A 22,859-nucleotide genomic window follows, 5' to 3' on the forward strand; every position below is an offset into this window, starting at 1 on the left:
ACTGAGGATTTAACCCTAAGACTTGTGTACTAAGACATGGTGAGGTCATGAAGTAGGGAGGTTTTTTTAAACCCCTGTCTTTAAAAAGGAAATAAAAGCCTTGCATATTGACAGGGAGAAGAAGGTACAGGTGCATCCAGGTGCCTTAAGCCACCCCAAGTCCATTCTGCTCAGAAAGAAAGTAATTGTTTGTGAAAGCGTGGCTGGTGTAGTCAGTCATTATATGTACTGGCCAGGAGAGGCTTTCAACTCCCCTCAAAGCAGCTGGGACACAGAGGAGACCGGTGGGTGGGGTACAGCCTCTCTGACGGTGAGGCTAGCTGCAGAGGAAGCCAGGATTTGGAGAACTGGGAGGGGCACTGTGGCTAAGCCCAGCTGCAGCCTGAGTTAAGTCCTTGGAAAGTGGAGGGTCCGAGTGTGGTCCTCAGAGCCTTAGAGGCCCCCCGAGAAGCCTCAGGTCTGCATCTCCAAGGGCTTTGCCTCCGGGGCCCTACGTTTCAAAACGGTCTTCAGGGCCTGCAGGACAGTGCCCTGGTTGTTCCGCATGTTGTAGTCAGTGAGCTGAAGCAGGCGGTCGAAATCTTCCTCCTTGTAGGCCATGTTGTACATGAAGTACGGGGAGGCTTCCCCTGTGAGATCCACCTGCCCGGCCTCGAGCTCAGCAGGGCTGCGCCGGACGCCTGTCCAAGGGTGAGAGGAGAGTTAGGGGCAGGAACCAGAGGCTACTCAGTCAGGCCCCAAGGGTACTGCGTCCCTGGAAGGAGTCCTTGCTTTCCCCCTTCACCCAACCCTACAAATGTGGGCAGTAATGGCTTTGAGGTAAGAGGAGTTTGTCATCCTTATCCCCCACAGCCAGACACACCTCCCACAATTCACACAGCTAATGGCTGCTCCACGGCCTCTCAGGAAGCTAGAAACTGGCTCGAAGAGGAACAATGTGATTGATGAATGGATTCTTAAAGCTCCTGGTAGGAACGAGGAGAGGAATTTTCTTGGAATTCTGAGACTTGGCTAAGGGTGAAACTAGAAGCCCAGTCTCTAAGGCCGTCATCTGGCTACTCTGAGGTTGAGGCAGGTTTATATGTCCAAGGCCTGGTCTAACACCGGGATCACAAACAGCCTGAGCAACTTTAAAACCTGGGCTGGGGATGTAGTTACTGAACACTCGCTACTATGTGGGAGGCTTTAGATTTAACACCCAGTATAAGAAAAAGATGTTGTCCTCATCAGCTTAGACCATGAAACCCAATATGGACAAGTTTAACAGAATCATCATATATGGGCTGCCCATGCATGCTTCAGCATTGCCAGGGCATAAATTTCATTCATTCATAAGAAAAGAAAAAAATGGGGCCTGGAAAGATGACTGATCGATTAAAAGCACCGGCTGCTCTTCTAGAGGACTTGGATTTGATTTCCAGCACCTCATGGCAGCTCATGACCATCTTCACTTCCAGAGGGGTCCGATGCCCTCTCTGGCCTCCTTGGGCACCAGAGCATGCAAGTGGTGCACAGACATACATGCAGACAAAACACTCATATTTTAAAAAGGAAAGGGGAAAGAAAGGAAGTAAAGGAAAGAAAAGAAGAAAAGGTATAGCTAAGTGTGGTAGCACACACAAGTAATCCCAACACTCAGGGAGCTGAGGCAGAGGGATTGCTATGAAGCTGAAGTCACATAGTGAGTACCAGGTCAGCTGAGACTATCCAGAAAGACCTTATAGCAAGATGAACAACCAAAATCATAGAAAAGAGTAAACCTGGAAGATTCAGAATTATGGTATCAACTAGAAACCTGGGAACAATGCACAAAAGCAGACACTGAGCATCACTCGAAGAAAGGCCCAGGTCCCTGAGAAGGGGTCCCAGGCCACACAAAGCAGGAAAGCAGAGGGGTCAGGACAAAGTTGCAGGACAGTGACAAGACCAATGACAGAAGGACATTACAAAGATAAGGGGCATCAGCCACCCAGGCCAGGGAGGCATGGCTAGGCTGGGAAGGCGTGTCCAAAGAGCCTGGTGACCAGTCAGAAGCCTTTCCTAGAAGCCACTGGAAAGGAATAGTGGCCTCACCAGGGGCTGAGTGGTCCTTGAAGGAGTCATTGACCAGCGGGAAGTGCAGCAGAACCGGTGCCTCAGGGCAGGTGGGATCTAAGAAGAGGTGGCATTCTTGGGGCTGGCATTGGTCCTCAGGGCTGGGCTCCACGTGGGGGAAGGGCAGGCCCTGAGCTCTGCAGTATTTCTCAGATTGCAGCAGCCCCTAGAGGAGCAGAGGAAAGCACAGAGGAAGCTGTGTTACCACGGATCCACACTAGGTCTGTTCCAGCCCCCACCTGCTCCCTCAGCATCAAGACAACGATCTGGCCCGGCCCTGAGTTACACAGAGGCCTCAGAGATGAATCTAAGGATCTGGGTAGTTAAAAGTTAAAGGTGGGAATGAAGGCCCAGCAGCCGTGCTCCTCCCCCTCCTGCCAATGCACCATCACTGTGTCTTAGATCCGGAGGGCTTCAGCAGGGGACCTAGATGGGCATGCTGGCATTACTGCCACCCAGAGCTCCTAGAGGAAGTTGAGAGTTGGCCGTGGAGGTGTTTGGGGATCTCCTGCCAGCTCTGTCCAGCTATTCTGTCCCAAAGAGGTTCCCATTCACCTGTCTTGGGTCCCAGAGCTCAGCCACCACCACTGCCCTCCCAACCGAGGACCCAGAGAGCCCCCCGTGGATTACAGCTTCCTGCCTTGGTCACGAGAAGGATGGGGCAGTGGTACAGTGACCCTGCTGCTCATCCGTGGAGGCCACACAGAGGAGTTCCCACGGAGTGACTAGGTACCTCAAAGGGCGAGAATTGGGAGTAGCCGAAGGAGAGTATGAGGTCCACTTGGCGACCTGAGCGGATCATGGAGGGACAGCTGTTGTTGATGAAGTAGCCAGCATCCACTAGGCAGAGCTGAGTGTCCTGCGGGGTCAGCTGATTGGGGGTGTTATCTAGGTGGCAATCTGATAGGAAAGGCAATGCTAGTTAAAAGCAACCACCTTTGCAGAGGTAGCCTCCACACCCCTCTGACCCTGTTTCCCTCCACGTCCCCTTCTTATGCCTGGTGCCACTCTCTGAATTCAGGTCCCTAGGGTCCACGTTGGGCTCTCTAGACCACACCCCCCAAGTACATACATACACTCTCTCTGCAAACCCCTGCCGGCTAGCGGCCACAGATCAATCCCATCCAGGAGCCTGGCCTTGTGAGGACACAGGCCATGGTCCTTACCTGCCCAGGTGGAGAAGTTTTTCTGGTTACGGTAGTCCCGGTGCAGCTGGAGGCCATGGAGGAAGTTGGCACTGCGCTGATAGAATGGCCGGCCGTTCAGAAAGCCCTTAAATGCCTGGGCCAGGGCGGTTCCAGGCTGCAGCCACGAGGTCTCCACACAGGAGGAGGTTCCTGCTGAGGCTGAGGGCTCCTCTGCATGGAGAATAACAGAGATTGCTTGTCAGAGGGGCCCCCAAATGCCTTCCTGTTCTCTCCTCCACCAGCCTCTGAAGGGGAGTGGCCTCATCCCAGGCTCTCTCCCCCATCACCCCCCTTCTACCTGAGTGCCGGACATCCACAATGACATTCTTCCAATCTTTCCCAGAGGTGACATCGTACCAGATATCCATCAAGTTCACAGAGAAGATGTTGCTCCAGATACCTGAAGGCCAAATTCCCCAAAGCCAATACAGTCCCTAGGTTCCTGTACCTGTTTCCCATGGGGACACCAAATGATCCCCACTCTTGGGTGCCAATGGAAAATGGGCATGGGGAGAGAGCAGCTCCCCATGAGCCTTCCCCACTGCCCACCTGTCCCTCCACCCAGACCTGCACTACAAGAGTCCTGTCCAGGAAGAGGCTTCCACTCACCTTCCAGAAAGCAGATCTGGGACTCGGGGAGCCTCTTCATCAGTCTCCCCATGAAGAACTCAGAGCCAAAGAGCTCAGGGGGGACAAAGCCGCCATATTTCAGGAACCCAACTTCATAGGGAGAGAACTCCACCCATTCTAATGGGATGGGAAAGAGAGGCAGGGATGTGAGGGGAGCAGTGGGGCTCAACTCGCTGTGGCCAGTGGCACTGCCCCTGGCAGGCCTTTGGCTCCCCTTATCTGCTACCAAACCCTGTAGTCTGAGGAAGCAGACTCCTAGGCGAGCATTCTCACTGACCTCTGGACACATACAGACACCCCACACCCGAGGACAGAGTGCTCCCTGGCTGGCTCCTGGGCTCATCAACAATAGCAGCCTTCCAGAAGCTAGCCATGGTGTGCAGGAGTTGGGCTATTGGCTCTCTGGAGACTCCTGGGGCATGGAGGAGTTGCTAGGGGCTGGAATGGGGAGGACTTTACCCTTGAAGTGGAGGGTATCCAGATTGTTCTTTTTGACGTTGAGGCTCAAGTAGAGGGGCAGTGGGTTCTGACCCCGCTCCAGGGCAGCTCTCTGCCCCGACAGCTTCTGGTCTGTCACCTAGGGTTGGAAGCATGAGGACATGGGTGAGTAGGACTGTCTCGGGTGCAGTAACTCCAACAGGGTCAGGGCAGGATAGGGACACGGGGTAGTGAGGAGGCTGCAGCTCCGCTAAGTTCTAGGGGTTATGAGTGGGTTGTGTAAGCAGTTCTGAGTTCCATATGCTGTCAGCCGTATCTCCAGAGAAGGTCATTCTCAAAGACTACCATGTCAACAGCTCCTCAAATCCTCCCCATCCTTTCTTCACACACACACACACACACACAAACACACACACACACACACACACACAGAGAGAGAGAGAGAGAGAGAGAGAGAGAGAGAAACACAGAGACATACACACCCATACACACAAAGAGACACACAGACACATAGAGATGCATACACAGAGACACAGACACACACATAGGCACAGACACAGAGACACACACATACATACACACATAGACACACACACATAGGCACAGACACAGAAAGAGACACACACATAGATAAACACATACACACACATACACACACAAACACACAGACACTCACATATAGGCACACACACAGACAGATGCACACATAGACACACACACACACACACACATACACATACACCCCTTTCCAAGAAGCACACCGCAGTCTTTTAGCCCACATTCTACAATATGCCAAGGGATATGATGTCCTTTTTAGGATTCCTTTACTGCATTTCAAGTCTGGGCTTCTTCCAATGCTTTCCTGATATCCTCGCTCCACCCAACGAAAGATTCAGGAAAAGTGTTGAAACTGAAGGCTGCAGATGTAGCTCAGCTGATAGAGCAACCCACTTAGCACACATGAGACCCTGGGGTGAGCGTTCACACTGCTAAAACAGGCATGATGGCACATGCCTGTAATCCAAGCACTTGCAGGATAGGTGCAGGAGAGTTCAAGGCCAGCCTCAGCTCCATAACAAGTTGGATGCCAGCCTGGACTATATGAGACTCTGTTTCAAAAAACTTACTATAAATTATATTCATAAATTCATGCTGAAGTCATTATTAGAAGATCAAGTGGTAATTAAATAATAATATAAATTCATTACAGCTGGGATCAAATTGTGTTATTTTAGCACCTCATAAAATGTAGTCAAATAAGCTCCTCCCACTATGTTAATTAGCTGTTGACACCAGACAGAAGTTAATTAGCAAAAGCACAGCACATTCTAAACAGAATATGAATTTAAACAGTAGGTCCAAAGAACACACAGGACATGCTAATACAATAAAAACATTTCAAATAATTACATTGGCCTGATAAATTCAATACCATTTCAATTAGAATCCCAACATTAATAGGGAAACACAGCTAATTGATTCTATTATGAAGAGCAGAAGGCCAAGAGCAGTCAGAATAATTTGAAAGAAGAATGAAAATAGATGCTCATTGTTCAGCAGAATTGGTACCGTTAAACAAGACCTTCTACACACAGCAGGACCAGTGCCCGTAAGAGCTCACAGAACTGACAGCATACACGGGGCCAGGGCAGATCTGCACCAGCTGGGTCCCAGGGCTGAGAGAAGTAGACACATGCCCCATTCCTAACTTAGCAGCTTCTTCAACTGATAGCCTCTTAGTTCACTCCAGCACAGTCTCACTGGAGATGAAATGGAAAATCAGTTGTCTGCAGTGGATTCTCACTGGGGATACAACCCACTCAAGGGCAGGCCCCATGCCCAGCAGAAGGCCAACACAAAAATGAACTCAGTGGCATCTGTGGAGGTTCTTGGTCTCATAATATTTGGTCAGGGCATTTCTTCTTCTTCCTTTTCTTCTTCTCCTTCTTTCTTTTCCTCCTCCTCCTCCTCCTCCTCCTCCTCCTCCTTCTCCTCCCCCCCCCCCCCCCCCCGCCTCCATCTTTCAGGTTCTTTGTGTATATTAGAGCTTCTGGTTTTGTGTTTCTTTTTCTTTGTTTTGTTTTGATTTAGTTTGGTTTTCGAGACAAGGTTTCTCTGTAGCTATGGAGCCAGTCCTGGAATTAGCTACGTAGACCAGGCTGGCCTCGAACTCACAGAGATCCGCCTGCCTCTCTTAAAGGCATGCGCCACCACTGCCCAGCTAGTTTTGTATTTCTATGGGATTCCTGTGTCTGCGAATATGTGTGTTTCTGTGTCTATATGTGTTTATTTGCTTTATATTTGGCTCTTTTTCTTCTGTTTGTTTGTTTTGCTCTATTCAGATTTGTTTGTTTTTGTTTTACCTTCTTTAGCTGTCTGTATGTTTTCTAGGGAGAGAGAAAAATGATATGGATATGGATCGAAAGGGAGGTGAAGAGGATCTAGGAATTGAAGGAGGGAAAACCATAATCAGAATCTGTTGTATGGAAAAAATCATTTAGATAAAGGAAAATAGAAAAAAAAGAAAAGAAAATGGCTATATTGCTGAAAGCGATCTACAGATACAATGCAATCCCTCCTTAAATTCCAAAGACATTCTTCACAGAACTCAAAGTCGGTCCCAAAATTCATAGGGAAGCGTGCGCGCGTGCGCACATGCACACACACCCCTAAACAGCCACAGCAATTCTGATCAAAAAGAGACACACTGGAGATATTATAATGCCTGATCTCAAATTATACTATAAAGCCATAGTAACAAAACAAAAACAGCATGGCCCTGGCACAGAACAGGACATGCAGATCAATGAAATAAAGATCCAGAAACATATACATGCAGCTGCAGTCTCCTGGGTTTTGAAAAAAGAGCAAAACACATACTTTGGAGAAAAGACAGCCTCATCAACAATGGTGCTGAGAAAGTGGATGTTCATGAGTATAAGAATGAAACCAGTTCCCCATGTCTCCCTCTGTGCAAAGTCAATTTAAAATGCGCCAGAGACCTGAACTCTGAAACCAATATAGGAAAATACTCCAATATCCCAGGAAACAATAGCAAAAAATCAATAAATGGGAATCTAATAAATTAGTTTCTGTGTAGTAAAGGAAACAACCATTGGAGTGAAGAGACAATCTACAGACCAGCAGGAAAATGTCGTTAGCAACTCACCTGATAGGGGACTAATATCTGGAATATATGAAGAGCTCAGAAACTAAGTACTCCAAAGCCCAGAATCTAATCTACAAATGGGCAAGGTCTCAAAAGAAGCACAAATGTCCAATAAATATGTGATTGAGCATCCTTAGGAATAAACTACATCGAGATGCCATCCTACCCGAGTCTCGGTGTTTATTGTCAAGAGAATGAACAGCAATAAATGCTGACAAGGATATGAGGGGAAAGGAACCACACTGCTTCTGGGAGTGTAAATCAGAGTGATCACTATGGAAACGAGGGTGAAAAAACAAAACCAAAGGCAAGCAAACAAACAAATCTATCCACCTGAAATAGAAACACCATATCTGGACCACTTCCGGGGATCTACCTAAAGGCTCTAAACCACCACAGCACAGCGATGCCTGCTCCACCCATATTCGCTGCTACAGTGTTTATGCTGGCCAAGTTAGAGTACCAGCTCAGGAGTCCACTGTCAGAGGAATGGGCATGGGGAATACAGCGTATATACAATGAAGTTCCTTTGGCCATGGAGAATAAAACACATGAAGCTACAGGTCACCATGTCTAGCAAAACAAAGCAGCCTCAGAAAGCACACATGTCTCTCATGGGAAATCTAGATTTGTCTTTGAAGACGTGAAAAGAGAAGGGTAACTATCTGGGAAGAGGAAGGGGACCAGGAGGATAGGAGGGGAGACAAGAGAGAGTATCAAAGCACGAATATGCTAAGGCCACAGACAGAAATGTCATATGGAACCACAGTGCACGCCTTTAATCCCAGCACTCGGGAGGCAGAGGCAAGCGGATCTCTGTGAGTTCAAGGCCAGCCTGGTCTATAAGAGCTAGTTCCAGGACAGGCTCCAAAGCTACAGAGAAACCCTGTCTTGAAAAAAAGAAAGAAAGGAAGGAAAGAAGGAAGGAAGGAAGGAAGGAATGAAGGAAGAAAGAAAGAAAGAAAATGATCTTACAAAGAAGAGAAATCCTCAAGACTCAGAAGATCTTTACTTCTAAGTAAAATGCCACTCGGGTGTTCTCCAGCTTTTGGGAGGTGTTGGGTTTCAGAGATGCCACCTTGAGCCTGGAGGGCGGCACCTGGTGCTAGAAGGAAGCTTTAGAAACAGCTCCAAGCACAGCCTCAGGTGTTGTTCCGGGCACAGGCCACCACCAACCTTCTTCAAAGTTTCTTTTTCAAAGGGTCTCTCACTGGCCTGGAATTTGCCAAGTACCAGGCTGGCTTTGTGCCACAGGAACTCCTGTGTCTTCACCTCTCCAGCACTGGGATTGACAAACAGACACGCAGGATTGAACCCGTGCGTTTACAAAGCAAGCGCTTTACCAGTCAGGCCTTAGCCCTTGCTTTACATTTGAAAGCGATTTCTCATCTCCCAGGTGTTTTGGATGCCTTTGAAACTTTGTTGAGATAGTTACATGAGGCAAAAGAGTAGTAGTCAGATCCAACAGTCTCTAAACTCTGTCGAAAGGAACGTTGTAGTCGCATGTTCCTAGAATCAATCTGTCATGTTTCTGAGAGAATAGGACAGTGCTTAACTCTATACCAAGACACCACTGAGTGCTCCCAACACGCTTAAGAAGAGCTCCCATTCTCCACAGACGAGAAGACCTGTAGGCCTATATTTCTACATGGTGTGACAGCCAGGCTATCAAACCATAGTTAGTACCTGAAGTAGTCATGTACCCTTCCAGACATGCCGTCGCTAACCTAACAAAGGGTCAAGATGTTGCTCTGCTCCTTTCTCTGTAATTTGGAGGATGTCTGATTAGAGATGCTAATTCAAACCTACGTGACTGAGCTAGCATACAGACCAGGAAGACATAGCAGAGGAGACACAGGTAAATGTGGACGTGACTAAAAGTCATTCACCTGGTTACCTAGGAAACAGAATGCTAATGAGTCTTCCTCTCAGTTTATGTTTCGGTATAAAGGATGTTTGGAGAATAAATGAGAGGAATTTCTCAGGATGTGAACTCAGGATTTCACGAGGGATCTCTGAGACTCTCCTTCCCAATAAAGCCATGTGAGTTGTGTTTTTATTCCCGCACCTCCACGCTGGCCAAGAGAGATAGTTTATGTTGGGGTCCGGTCCAGAGAAATAATTTATGGTCTGGTCTGCCACCAGACCCCGACAAAGACCGAGGGGAAGAGAGAAGAACTAACTGCCTAAGGATACACCACTGGTAAACGTGGGGCTTAGGGCCCAGAGCATCTGGCTCCAAAGCCCTTGCATTGCACACCACCCTGATGGGGAAGAGGAATGACGCCTCATTCTGAACCATTCATTAAATGCATTCTAGTAACCGGCTCAACCAATGCAAAAGCCTTGCTTGCTTAACTGACTGCACTTCAGTTCTTGGGAGGTCCAGAAATTTCTAGTACGTAGCAAGTCATTGAAGAAGAACTTACTTAGAAAGAAGGCGTTCTGGTGGTGGATAGACACTAACCCTCACATTCTTTTTGTGTATGTGTCTGTTTGAGACTTAGTCCCCCAGTGTACCAGGCTTGCCTCACATTCCTTATGGAGTCTCTGTTGGCCTTGAACCCCTTTTCTCTGACCTCTCAAGTGCTAAGACCCCATGCATTCTCTCCCAGCCTCTTCCACCCTCCAGAGACGCTCTTAAAGGCACAATCACACCACGCTGCTGAGCAGATGGCATACCTGCCCATGCAACTTGAGCTCCAGCACCAGGCTCCACAGGTCAGCTATGGTGGTGGTGTAGCCCTGCTCCGTCCGAAGCTTCAGTGCCTGGTGGTAGCTTGCCAAGTGTTCGGGGAGGAATTCGCTCCACAGGCTCTTAGCCACATGCTCCCTGGCATGGCTGATGGGTCCCTCGAGGTCCCTCTGCGACCACTCCGCATCCTGGTAAAGGTGGGCCATTGCCCTGGGGGCACAAGTGGATGAAAGCGAGCCTCCTCCTCCGCAAGGCTCCGTAATCCCACCCTGTGTCTAATTCCTAGAGGAGGGATTGTTGAGGGCCCCCACTGCCTAGAAAATCCATCTGGAGATGAGCTTGGGACTTCCTTCTAGTCCTGGGCTGGCCTGGGTGTGAAATTGGCCTTGTATAGGTTTGATGTGGTTTGGGTTTTGTTTGCTGGCCTGAAGCTCAACCTAGGGCATCTTACACGCTGGCCGGGGCTTCAGTAACAAGCACATTTCCAGCCTGTGTATAATTTAGGATCTCAGCAGCCACATTGGAAAGTCAGCAGGAAACCAGTAAAAACTGGTTCAATGACTTATGTTATTGGACTCAGTGACAGCAGGAGCCAACTGTGGGCCTGGAGAGGGAAGTTCTCCCTCTCCTTTCCTCTCCTTTCCTCTGAGGGAGCTTCCATTCTGCCCCCACGGACCTGCTTCTTCTCAGAGCTGCTCCCGCCATGCTACTGTTTGCCGGTCTATAGTTTGTCTTATAATCTCTCATCCCAAAACAACAGCCCCCTCAGTCCTCCTCTTGAACTCCAAACCTGAAAACTCCTAGCTGTGTGTGGCGGATGGCTATTATATTCCACAGTCCCCTCCCTACTTCTACCTCTATGGGGCTGTCCTGAGGCCATTTGAGACTGGCCTTGTCAACAGCTGTCACTCAAACTTTTATCTCTACTTTACTGCCTATGTCACGTGTCAATGAGACTTGAATGAATGAATCTGTAATAGTGAGCCAGTCTGGTTCATTGTGGGGGGGAGAGGGGCTGGAGAGTGTTATCTTTGTGTAAAGAACATTCTTTGCTCCCCCCCCCCCTTTTTGCCCCCTTTATTGTTTAGACACAATTTCACCTGGAACTCATGGTAATCCTCCTGCCTCAGTCTCCCAAGTGCTGGGAATACAGGCATGGCTACCATGCCTAGCTTAGAATAAAAGAATTTTCTTTACCTCAAATTCTTCATCTGTATGATATAAGCAAGAAGGGAAACTCACTCAGAACGTGCTGTGAGCCCTAAGCATCACCTGAGAGGCCAGTAGAGGTCCTGGTGTGTGTTGACCTCAGGCCAAGCCTGTAGGGCCTCCCTCCTGTCAGCCTATGAGTGTGTCTCTTATCATGCAGGTTTTAGATATGAACCAACTGAGACTCAGAGAAATTGTTCAAGGCCACCCAAGCCTACAAATAGCCTGACAAAACAGCAAATCCAGCCTCCTCTGCACCCTCCTCCTTCCTGCTCCTTAGAACCTAGGAAAAGCCCTCTGACCTCACTATGCCCCTAGCAGGACTTCTGGCTAAGTCTGTTTCTCTCTTCTGAGAAAGCTGTTTGGCCCCCAACAGGTCCCACTGCTCTATCCACTTCCCCATACAAAGGCCCCTTGGCATCCGCTCTGCCCCACCCTGGCCTCTGATCATCTCTTGTTCTTCCAGTCCCTATGTCCCTTACCATGTAGAGCCCGAGATGCCACTGAAATAGGTCACACAGTCCAGGAGGCCCAACTTCTGAAGCGCCAACAGGTGACCATAGAGTGAAGTCATAGCCCGGACACCTCCTCCCTCAGCCATGATGCCCACGATGGGAACCTGGACCACACAGAGATGCAGACTAGTTTAACAAGATGGGAATGAGTTGCCCTCTACCTCATTCAGGGACTCAGCCTGTTCCCTGCCTCCAGGCAAGGGCCTTGCAGTCAAGGCCTATAGGTTTGAGGGACAACCCTCAGCGCCTAGCAGAGCCCCCACAGAGATTAGGAACCCCATCCTCTCCAACAGTCCAGCTCTACTCTTTGGAGACCAAGAGGACACCAGCCACCCCAGAATTTCTACACCCACATCCTTGCTGCACCCCCAAACCTCGTCTTCCTTCAAGTCTTTATCCAATTGCAGGGCCTGCTTCAGGGCGGCGGCCACCACCTGCTTCCTCCGGCCTAGGAAGGCCTGCTCTTCAGGGCAGAGCCCACAGCCCAGCCGCACAGCCAGCTCCTTGGGGCTGGGATGGTGGAGGAGTCCAGGGTTAGGAGAAAGCTTCATGGCTCACTCTTTGGGTGAACAAGCCCAAGGTGAGCTTCTGAAGAAAAAAAAAAACCCTCTCTACCTGCAAGAAGCGCCCGTTACACAGCACTTTCCCCTCCTTGTCCCGCAGAGATCGATGTCCTTACCAGCCACCCCCTCCTTTTCCCCCTCAATGTCCTTACCAGCCGTCTGTCCTAAGCTGCAGCTTCACTTCTGGGGCCTGAAACCAAAGCAAGAGACTCTGTTCAGAATAATCCAGACCCTGTGGGAGACAGGTGTCTCGGGGCGTACATCCCCTCCAGTGAGGCCTCTTACATTTGTAGCAGGAACATCTACAGTCACCTCCTTCCCTGTGGCCAAGGACTTCAGGGGTACAATGAGGGGAGTAGCTGAGGTACGTGACATCCAGCCGTTGCTTCTGGAGCTCTGAAGGGAAACATTCATCCATTCGTTCATTTATTCATTCAACCAATTCTTTTTTTAAAAAAATATTTATTTATTATGTATACAATATTCTGTCTGTGTGTATGCCTGCAGGCCAGAAGAGGACACCAGACCCCATTACAGATAGTTGTAAGCCACCATGTGGTTGCCAGGAATTGAACTCAGGACGTTTGGAAGAGCAGGCAATGCTCTTAACCTCTGAACCATCTCTCCAGCCCCTCATTCAACCAATTCTGAGTGTCTAAACTGCAAACAGGACAGCCCTTCCCTGATGATACGGAACTGACTATGGTTACGAATCAGGACGCTGATGCTGCTTGCCCAGAGACTGCTCTCATGGAATCACACTTGTGAAGACGGGGTCACATCTGGGAGTGGCGGTGCACGCTTTTAAACCCAGCGCTTGAGAGGCAGAGGCAGGCGGATCTCTGAGTCTGAGGCCAGCCTGGTCTGCAGAGGGAGTTCCAAACCTGCCATGCCACTAATAAGACCCTATCCAAAAATAGTTTTCAAAGAAAAGACATAGGTAATGAACTTGATGTCAGTAGTATGATGCCAGTCATGTGATGTCATAGTGTGATGCCAGTCGTGTGATGTCATAGTGTGATGCCAGTCGTGTGATGTCATAGTGGGATGTCAGCTGTGTGATGTCATAGTGGGATGTCAGTCGTGTGATGTCATAGTGGAATGTCAGTCGTGTGATGTCATAGTGGGATGTCAGTCATGTGATGTCATAGTGGGATGCCAGTCGTGTGATGTCATAGTGGGATGTCAGTTGTGTGATGTCATAGTGGGATGTCAGTCGTGTGATGTCATAGTGGGATGTCAGTCGTGTGATGTCATAGAGGGATGTCAGTCGTGTGATGTCATAGTGGGATGTCAGCCATGTGATGTCAGTACATCATAGTGAGAGAGGGTAGAATACTGTAAACAAAGGGGGATATGGGAACCTGTCTGTGATGAAGGGGGTCATGGAGGTCATCTCTGAAGAGGTGTTGTTTGAGCTAAGATGGGGAGAAGGAGAAACTGGGCCTGAAGAGAACGAAGAGGCATTGGAGGAAGCCAGAAGACCCAAAAGCACCTGGTATGTTTGAAAAGCCAAAGGAGAGGAGGATGGCTGGGGCCCAGTGGAGGTGGGCAAGGCCGGGCTACACAGGCTGACCATGTGGGCACAGGCTGACCGTGTGGGCACAGGCTGACCGTGTGGGCACAGGCTGACCGTGTGGGCACAGGCTGACCGTGTGGGCACAGGCTGACCGTGTGGGCACAGGCTGACCGTGTGGGCACAGGCAGGCTTTAGTCTACAACACTCACTCCACTGACAGAGAAGCCAGCAGAGCACTAAAGAGATTGAGTCCATGTAGCTGTTCCCACCTCCCAACAGCCCCGTTGATGTTCCCGTCTTCCAGGGTATGGGGTCTGACTGAGAGAGACTGACAAGAACACAGGAGGCCTGGCTTTCACAGGGAAAGGGAAGGGAGTCAGTTAAAGCCCAGGGTAGTGGGGAGTGGAGAGCAGACTCACCCTCAGACACCCTGTCAGCTCTGTGTCTTGGCCCCTCATGTAGTGGAAGCTGAAAGTGGATGCGGTGTCCAGGGCAAATGTCTGTGTGTCCTCATATGATCCTTTCAGCGCCAGCTCCAGCTCCAGTTTGTCCTGACCTAGGGAAGAGATGGGATGGATGAGAGCAAGGGAAAGGGGGCCTAGAACGCCGTCTTGGACCTGGGATACCGGCAACAGTGGTATTTGTAGAGGTGGAGGCTGGACCACAGTAAGCAAAGCAAAACCTAAAGAGGTCCTTTGCCAGCCTGCTGCATGCCACAGCCCCATGGGATTCCCACCGATGCCAGAGATGCCCCCTTACCCTGCAGGCTTCCCAGCAGCCTATGCTCCCTATGGTTCAGAAAGGGTTCAAGAGTTCTCACCTGCTGCCACGGTGGCGCCCCCAGCTCTGTCCAGACAGACATCCAGGCGTGACAGTTCTCGGGCCTGGGAAAGAGCACATCATAGGCAAGGGATCCACAGAACAAACCGAGGTCCCCTCTCCCTCAGCTCTGGGCCCCACTGAGCCTCAACCAAACCCACTCACTGAAGAACAAGAAGTGGGGTTCAAAATGGGACTAGACAGAAAATGCTTCATGTGTTCCTGACCTGCTGCAGACTGCTATGCCTGTTGTCCATGTGAACATCCAAGACAGCCCATCCCCACCCCATCCTTATTGGGCAGCTTTACTGAGCCTCTGGAAGCTGTGAGAGCCCTCAGCTCTCAGGTTCATGTCTCTCTGTTACGTCTCCAGTCTTCATCTTTTGGACTTCCAGGCAATATGTGGGGACTTCAGGCCCCAAACTGGAGGTATCAAAGAAGCACTCAGAGCCACAGTGACCAGAACATCTCTTGATGACCCTCGGCTCCACTGACTTGCCTTCAGCAGTCCCCCTGTGAAGCTCAGTGTCCGGTGCTGCTTTGGCCGGCCCTTCCCACAGAACCACTGGCTCTAACTACCCGCTGCTCACCCCAACTCACAGAAGCCACAACTGCTGTGGGAGTTACTTTACTGTAAGGGATATTTTGTTGTATCTTAGACATGATACAATATGTAACCCTGGCAGGACTGGAACTCACTCTATAGACCCTCAAATTCATGGCCTTCTACTTCTGCCTCTCAAATGCTGGGATTCCAGACTTGTGCCATGGTGCCAAGCTACACTATGAATTCCTTTTAAAGGTAAACTAACCACCAGACCCGCACTTGCAAGCCCTGAGGGTGAGGGCTCCTGAGATGTGTTCCAGGAGACGACAGCTCCAGGTTTTATTCACCTGATGCCTGTTATGAGCCCCACGCCCAAAAGGCAGCTTCAAATGCAGCGCTCGCCACCTTGTGGCCATTACTACCCACTGCAGTTTCATGGGAGCCCAAACCTCGGTGACCTCAATATTAACAAATGAAGATGGACCTGGCGTGTGGGACTTCACTATGACTGTAAGGAAGTTAATCCCTAAGGACTCTGTGCTCATTACACATAACTAAGCGTCATCAGAAAGCTGTCCAATCAGAAGTCAGAACCTTCTCCGCACAACCACAAGCTCCCTTTGCATGTGCCCCTCGGCTCTAGACCTCTCTAAGCCCCACAGTTTCGTGTAACCACCTGGTTGCAGGTCTGGGGTAGTTCGACCACAAAGCCCTAACCACGTCTTGTCCCCCACCCCCACCCCAGAACCCCAGTTTCCCCTGCCCTGAATCTCTTCCCCTGAGTCACAGGAAGGCCGTTACCACAAGAACATTGTTGGTGATGAGGTTTTCTGGAGGGTCCAACCTGGAAAAGTCAAAACATCCACAGTGACTTAACAGAAGGAAAGGGGTTCTGCATTCACCCGTTCCTCTCACTGTTCGCTTTCCCACCCGCAGGGGCTCTCCGTGGGTGATGGATGAGGGAGATACCACTGCGGACAGAGGGCAAGGTGAAAGGGCAGCACAGGGCGGGGAAAACCCCAGCCGCCCTCCTCCGTGATCCTAAGAGGAGACCCAGACCTCCCTGACAGGGATGGGGAGGAGATGGAGGGTGACTCAGCTGGACAGACCAACCAGGAATCTGGGTCAGGGCCAGTTTCCTGAGCAGAGCTTGTGTCCGCAGCCACTCCCCGGGCTGTTCACCCTTACTCACGCTTTTTCCACGAGGAACTCCACATCTAACTCTTCTGGTCCCTGTAACCACACAGGGTGGGCAAGTCACGGCCGTTTACAGTTGACCGACCCGGTCCTCTTAACAGCATTATCCTGCATCCCCAGCAGTCTCTGAGGGTGGGGCGCTATTAAGATCATTTCCAATTCAAAATTGAGGAAATAGCGGTCTAGGGTGAGATAAGCTATCTGCTAAAATAAGTTAGTGGGCCTCGGAGGACAAATCTCCCTCCCTTCTGGGTTCCCAAACCCTGATGGGGTTGAAGGTAAAAGACAAGCTCAGCGAGAGGTGACCTGAAGCTATCCAGGCCCGATTTCTTCTCCCTGTTGAGGAGGCCCCCGGAATTCTGCCCTCCCCCTCCCCAAACCAGCAGTGGAAGCCAAACCAGACCTTGGAGCGGCAGGCCCGAATCCCTTGTGCAGGAGTGAGCCTACACTGCCCTCTCGTGGTTGCACTGAGCAGTGTTTTGAGGGCTAGCCTGCAGGTGACTAAAACGCTGGCGTGGGGTAAGGCTGGAAGCAGCCCCAGATGGAACAGCCCATTTCCTGTTCCAACTAAAACGCTCCTATGGTGAATGAGTGCAGCCAGCACCATCCTGGCAGCTAAGAAGCGTTGAGCAATTTCCTCAGCCTGGAGCCTTCTCACCCACCTGAGGATTCAGGCGGAAGGTTTTCTGGATCAGTTGGCCAGGGAGGATTTCTGAGACATCATAGGAAACTTTGAAGCAGATGTCATCTTTCATAATTAAGTCCTCGTCATAGATGCTCAATTCTAGAATATTCTAAGGGCCAAGAACATAACATAGTATTGATTCATTGCAACAATAGCTCGCATACAAGTGTAAAACACGCATAAGTAAATCCAGTAAAGTCCTTAATTCCTACTCATTTTTTTAAAATTATTGAATATTTTATTTACCATTCATACAAGAATATAAGTTGTTTGTAGCCAATCTACCACTGCCACAACTCTCCCTTCCAATTCCTCCTTTACCCCCATCTCCCGTCTTCATGTTTCCTCATGTTCTCTCCATCTGTCTCTCTGATTTATCACCTACTGAGCCCATTTGGTGCTGCCTGTATGTACACAAGTGTGGGACCCCCTGCTGGATGGGGAGCCTCTCAGGGCCCGAACCCCTAAAGGAAGTTGACTCTTCTCCTCAACTGCCGAAAGTTGCTCGGATGAGGGCAGGAGTTCACGAGCCCCTTTCTCATCCATCCTGGGACTTACGAGTTTTGTTTTATCAAGAGTAAAAACAGACTGGGGGTTCACTCTCATAATCCTAGCCCTTGGGAGGTTGTAGCAAGAGGACCGTGAACTTGAGGCTCGTCTGAACTACACAAATATTGCCTGTCTCAAATATGTGTGTATGTATCTTGAATTTTCTTCCTAGGTAGGACATGGCCGTTCGTGTCTGCAATCTAGAGGTCAGGAGGCAAAGACAGGAGTCTTACTATAAATTCAAGGTCAATCTGGCTACATAGTGAGATCTAAGTCATCCAAACCTATGTAAAAGAGCCTGCCTTAAAAAAGCAAAAGCAAAAAACCAAGTTGGGTATGACATCCCTTTAATGCAGCAACTCTGGAGGCAGAGTCAGGTGGATCTCTGTGAGTTCAAGGTCAGCCTGGTCTACATAGTTCAAGGCCAGCCAGTGCTACATAACAAGATCCTATTTGAAAAAAAAAAGAAAGAAAGAAAGAAACAAGGGAAAGAAAAAATCTAAAAACAATCAAAACATATTTTTAAATTTCTTTTGGGGCAGGCAAGATGGTTCAGTGGGTAAAGGCATTTACTGGCAAGACTGACAAACAAGAGCCACATGGTGGAGGGAGAGACTAACTCCCAAAGTTGCCCTCTGACCTCCACGTGAGTGCACACATACACAGAATAAATTTTAAAATGTAGTTTAAATTGAGGGAAAGTGTTCAACTAGTCTGCTTTGCTAGTTCCCTAACACGCCCCAAAGGCAAATGCCAAGTATTGTGGCAGTTTCTACACAAGCTCCCCTTCGGCCCCACAGCAGCCCCACTAAAGAGGAATGCTTCCTATTCCCACATCATAGATGGGTTAGGGAGACGTAGCATCTTGCCACACATCGGCCCCACAGCCAGGGATGAGCATTCCTTCCCACATTCTCTTGCTCACGGCACATAGAATCTGGAGCACAAAGACAGCCCCCTCCCCCGAGTTCGGGGACTACTGGAGCAACCCTGCTTGATTCCAAGACCCTCCTGTAAAGGAGAGAGCAGGGCTGTCCACCCCGACCTTTACCTTGACCTGACTCTGAATGAGGAAACTGAAGGTCTCATTCCATACAGGATGACTGGAGTTGGTGACAGTTTGGGTCTTGAATTTCACTCCAGGGGCTGTGGGCAGCAGCAGGGTCACATACGGATCCGCGTGACTCACTGACAAAGTCAAGGGGTGGGAGAGAACTGTCCATCAGGTTCCTATGGCAACCTCAGCATACACTGAGGGCAGCCAGGCCCCACCCCAAAGAGGGCCTGGTCCTTTTCCATGGGATCCAGTCCCCTCCCGCAGATAGTCACTTACACAAGTCAGTCCTAGGCAGACTCCGAGCCTCCAGGACCTTCACAGTGAGCCGCCAGAAGACAGAGGCCTCCTCCTCCTCCTCCTGCAAAGACACCCCAAGCCCCTGTGCTCATCAGCAGTCTCTCAAACCTGGAGATGCTGCACTGTCCAGGTCCCCGACTCCACTCATTGACCTCGTACAGAGTGAAGCTGCCGGGACACCAGACCAAACCGCCTTTGTCTACCACTTGTCCCTGGTGTTTTGACTGTGGCCTTTGGCAATGATGGGATGGCAGACCACCTGGGGTCAGTGCTGGTGAGGTCATCTCCCCTTCAGGGACAAAATCCCAAGCAGAGCAGATAAAGCAGGAAGCTGAGGACAAGGAGTGACCACCTCACTGGTCAGGGGGAGATGGTCACAGTCAGGCCTTCCAGAGAGGGCTGTCCTTTGTTGAAGCAGTGACTCCCATCCTTTGTGTCTTTCCTACATCTCAAGGTGGGCAGAGCAAAGGAAACCCAGTGGCCCATGTATCCCCAAGTTCTAAAATGTGAATGACTATCCTCTGATCCAAGCAACCTCCATCTTGGGGGGTTCAGTTTTACCCCCTTGCCAAATGATTATTCCAGATGACCTTATTGACTGTTTACGCCCCTGTGGGGGAGGGACTTGAGACCCTCATCTGAGTACCCAGAGGCTATCTTCTACCTGTTGCAGGCAGCTCTGCCTTAATGGCACATGGCCCCCAGGAGGGCTGGAGTGTATGTAGGCAGAGGGGAGACTAGGCAAGGGCATTCCATCTATGTAACAATGAGAAAACCATAATTCCTTCTGGGTTCAAGATTTTCTGATGTTTGCGGGGAGGAGCACCCACACTCCTGTAGTTGACCTTTCACCTCTGCTCTGATCACGCCTCCGGTAGTTGTTGAGAGCTTGGGAAGTGGGGTAGCTATTATTTGTGCCTTCCCCTAGGAAGGAATTTTATCAACACTGCGGCTCGTCATCCGTGATTCATTGTCCATGAATTAGGCAATTCAAGGAAGATCACACCAGCACAGAGAATGGTGGTGAAAGGCATTGTGTGTTAAGATGCTCACGAGACAAATGAGACCTCAGATAAGCCCAAGAGAAAGCAAGAGAGTGGGCAGCAAGGAAGCAATCAGAGCCCAGCTGGCTGAGTCTTGGCGGAGCCCGTGCCAACTGAAATCCTAACGTTCCTGGGACCCGGGGACTCCCTCTTTTCTCCAGTTTGGGGTTAGCTCTCCATCTTTTTCTAGGTGACATAAGACAAGCCCCAAAATCTGAGGTGACTCACATGGGCCTGGCGGGATTCTGGGCTGGCCAAAAGGAAGGTCATTGGCCTTGCATCGTCTTGACAGAGAGCCTGCCATGAGAACTACATCTGTGGGTGCTTGGTTCCATCAGAAAGAGTCCACACGGGGAGGACTGACACTGGAGAACAAAGAGCTCGTGGGACACTCACCCCCGCACCCCACCCCTGCTCTCATCCAAGGCAGCCAGAAGCTGCATGGTGAACAATGGGCACCGCAACACCGCGACACTGCAAGCAGGGAGACAGGTGTTGTGAAACCTGAGAAGGTTTCCTGTTGTGGCTGGATCATTGCTCCACAGCCTGTGTGGTCAGGGGTCCTTGTGCCCCTGGGACAGATCTAGTTCTGTACAGATGCTTACTACTAGAGTCTGAGTCTGAGGAAACCCAAAGCATCTCTCCACAGAGAACTGCAAAGGTTGAGGGACCAAGGTAGAATGACTCGGGAGGTAGCCCGTCCCAGTCCCAGCACCTACCCCGCCATGGCTGTACGCTGAATTTCCTGTCATCTTATTCTCTCTCTCTCTCTCTCTCTCTCTCTCTCTCTCTGAGTTTTCTGTCATTTTACTCTCTCTCTCTCACACAGACACACACACACACACACACACACACACACACACACACATTGACATGATTAATTTTAGCAACCCCAGCAACATCTCAACCCCTAAGTCCTTAAGCTGGAGGGAATGATTGTCAGAGAATTAGTCAATTTTTAGGCTCCTGGCTCCACGTCCTCCCCCACTCAGATGCTCCACTGCCTGACGCATGGAAGAGGGTGACTGGGATGATGTTGGTCTAGGAGAGGTGAGGGTTTCAATGCTCCTCTCTGAGACAGCATAGGCACCAGGCCTTGCTCACCTGCTTCTCTGGCCAGGCTAAGACCCCACATGCCCAAAGCCTATGAACTGCTTTAAAACACCCTGAGAAGGGGCTGGGGAGGTGGCTGTTGGTAAAATGTCTACTGCTCAAACATGAGTACCTGAGTTCGGATCCCCAGTCCAACATAAAGCCAGACATGGGGGTGTGAGTCTCTAAGCCAGCACAGGAGAGGATGACTCCCCACCCCCACCCTTTCCCCTGTGACTGTGGTGGGGTTCTGGTGCGGGGGAGGGGGAGGCAAGGCAGATGCTGTGGCCAGTTCCCACCTGGCTCCTCAGAGTCAGCCTCAGCTGTTGGATCAAACAGAAGCTCCTCATAGAACCAGTCTCTGGTGCCCAACCAGTTCTGTCAACCACTCTCCTGCCACCAATGGAAGCTCCAGTCCCCAGTCAGCAGCAAAGAAGACCAAGAAGCAGGGGCTGGAGCTCGCCTGACACTTAGCCAGCTCAGAGGGCAGGACGAATTAGTCAATCCTATTAGTCAAAAGCTCCCAAGCCTGGAAACACCAGTTTCCAACAAGGCGCTTCCCAGATATGGGGCGGATGTAGGCTCCCAAATTTCCGAACCCATGGTAGGCAAAAGGAGGAAGGAGAAGTGGCCTCCCAGGGAAATCAGCTGGAACTTAAGGCATTTCATCAACCATTATGGGATGTGGGGCTCCTAAGAGGAGGGAGCGATGGAGCCAGGACCGGGCAGTCCCTCTGCTACCCTGTCACATCGGGATGTTTCCACTGATGGCTGACTTGGGGATGGGTCCTCTCAGACTCGGGCTAGGACAACGAATCTCTGACTTGGGGATGGGTCCTCTCAGACTTCCAGTGGAAGCAGCCCTCTCCACCTCCCCCAGGACTCCTGGTGTCCAGACTGCAGTGCCCAAGTCTTTTCCAGGATCTTAGGCCACATCTCAGGACCCCAGTGAGAGACCCATCAAGGTCTGCAAATGAAGCAAGGCGCCTTGGAGAGCCTTCTTGGACACTTCTGGGGGCACCAGGGACAGAGGAGCGATTCCTATCAGCCTTGCTCTCTAGTGCAGGATGAGAACTCTGGGCTGAGAGGAGAGCCAACAGTTTGTGGGATCCTTGGCCTACAGGTGCATCCCCATAACTCTTGCGACCAGAAAATAATTGGCATGAGAATTTAAAATATTGAGAGCCACAGGGCTCCAGCCAGTTCCAGGAACTCCACTGGCCTATGGCTAGGGAGTCCTCGGGGAGGAGCGGCCATTGTTCTCCAATATGGGCAGAAGTGGCAGTTCTGAGGGAGCACCCCTGAGGAGGATGCCACCTGTACATCACAGTGGTGGGCAAAAGCTGCCTCATGGTCCCCAAGTCGTCACTTCTGTGGGTGCTGCTTGCCCCCTACCCACTCCATACACCCAAGCACCAACTCCCTTTCCCTCGGTCCACATGGAGACTAGTGCCACCCTCCTTTTAGCTTGTTGGCCCTAGGCTCTCCCTGATTGGTGGCCTTTGTTACCTGGTAAGGATGGCCAGGTAGTCTCTCAGGTAACAGGCTCTCCAT

The 22,859-nt window shown here is 50.4% G+C and overlaps 1 protein-coding gene across 1 annotated transcript; it reads right to left on the bottom strand.

Moving 5' to 3' along the window:
- Nucleotides 1-262: 262 nt before the first annotated feature.
- Pla2g4d (phospholipase A2 group IVD) lies at nucleotides 263-22,859 on the bottom strand. Its single transcript, XM_041679219.1, has 20 exons — nucleotides 22,815-22,859; nucleotides 19,150-19,222; nucleotides 18,868-19,004; nucleotides 17,245-17,376; nucleotides 16,578-16,618; nucleotides 16,187-16,229; nucleotides 14,840-14,903; nucleotides 14,439-14,575; nucleotides 12,786-12,896; nucleotides 12,653-12,690; nucleotides 12,312-12,447; nucleotides 11,905-12,041; nucleotides 10,201-10,423; nucleotides 4,371-4,488; nucleotides 3,891-4,028; nucleotides 3,569-3,681; nucleotides 3,261-3,447; nucleotides 2,828-2,994; nucleotides 2,074-2,260; nucleotides 263-680 (listed from the first exon to the last, which is right to left on the bottom strand). The coding sequence occupies exons 1-20, from the start codon at nucleotides 22,857-22,859 to the stop codon at nucleotides 454-456; spliced, it is 2,454 nt and encodes an 817-aa protein (XP_041535153.1). The 3' UTR covers nucleotides 263-453.

The sequence above is a fragment of the Microtus oregoni genome, unplaced genomic scaffold (assembly GCF_018167655.1).
Source record: "Microtus oregoni isolate MIOR12 unplaced genomic scaffold, Mior012 000031F_ref0000149, whole genome shotgun sequence".
Lineage (NCBI taxonomy): Eukaryota > Metazoa > Chordata > Mammalia > Rodentia > Cricetidae > Microtus > Microtus oregoni.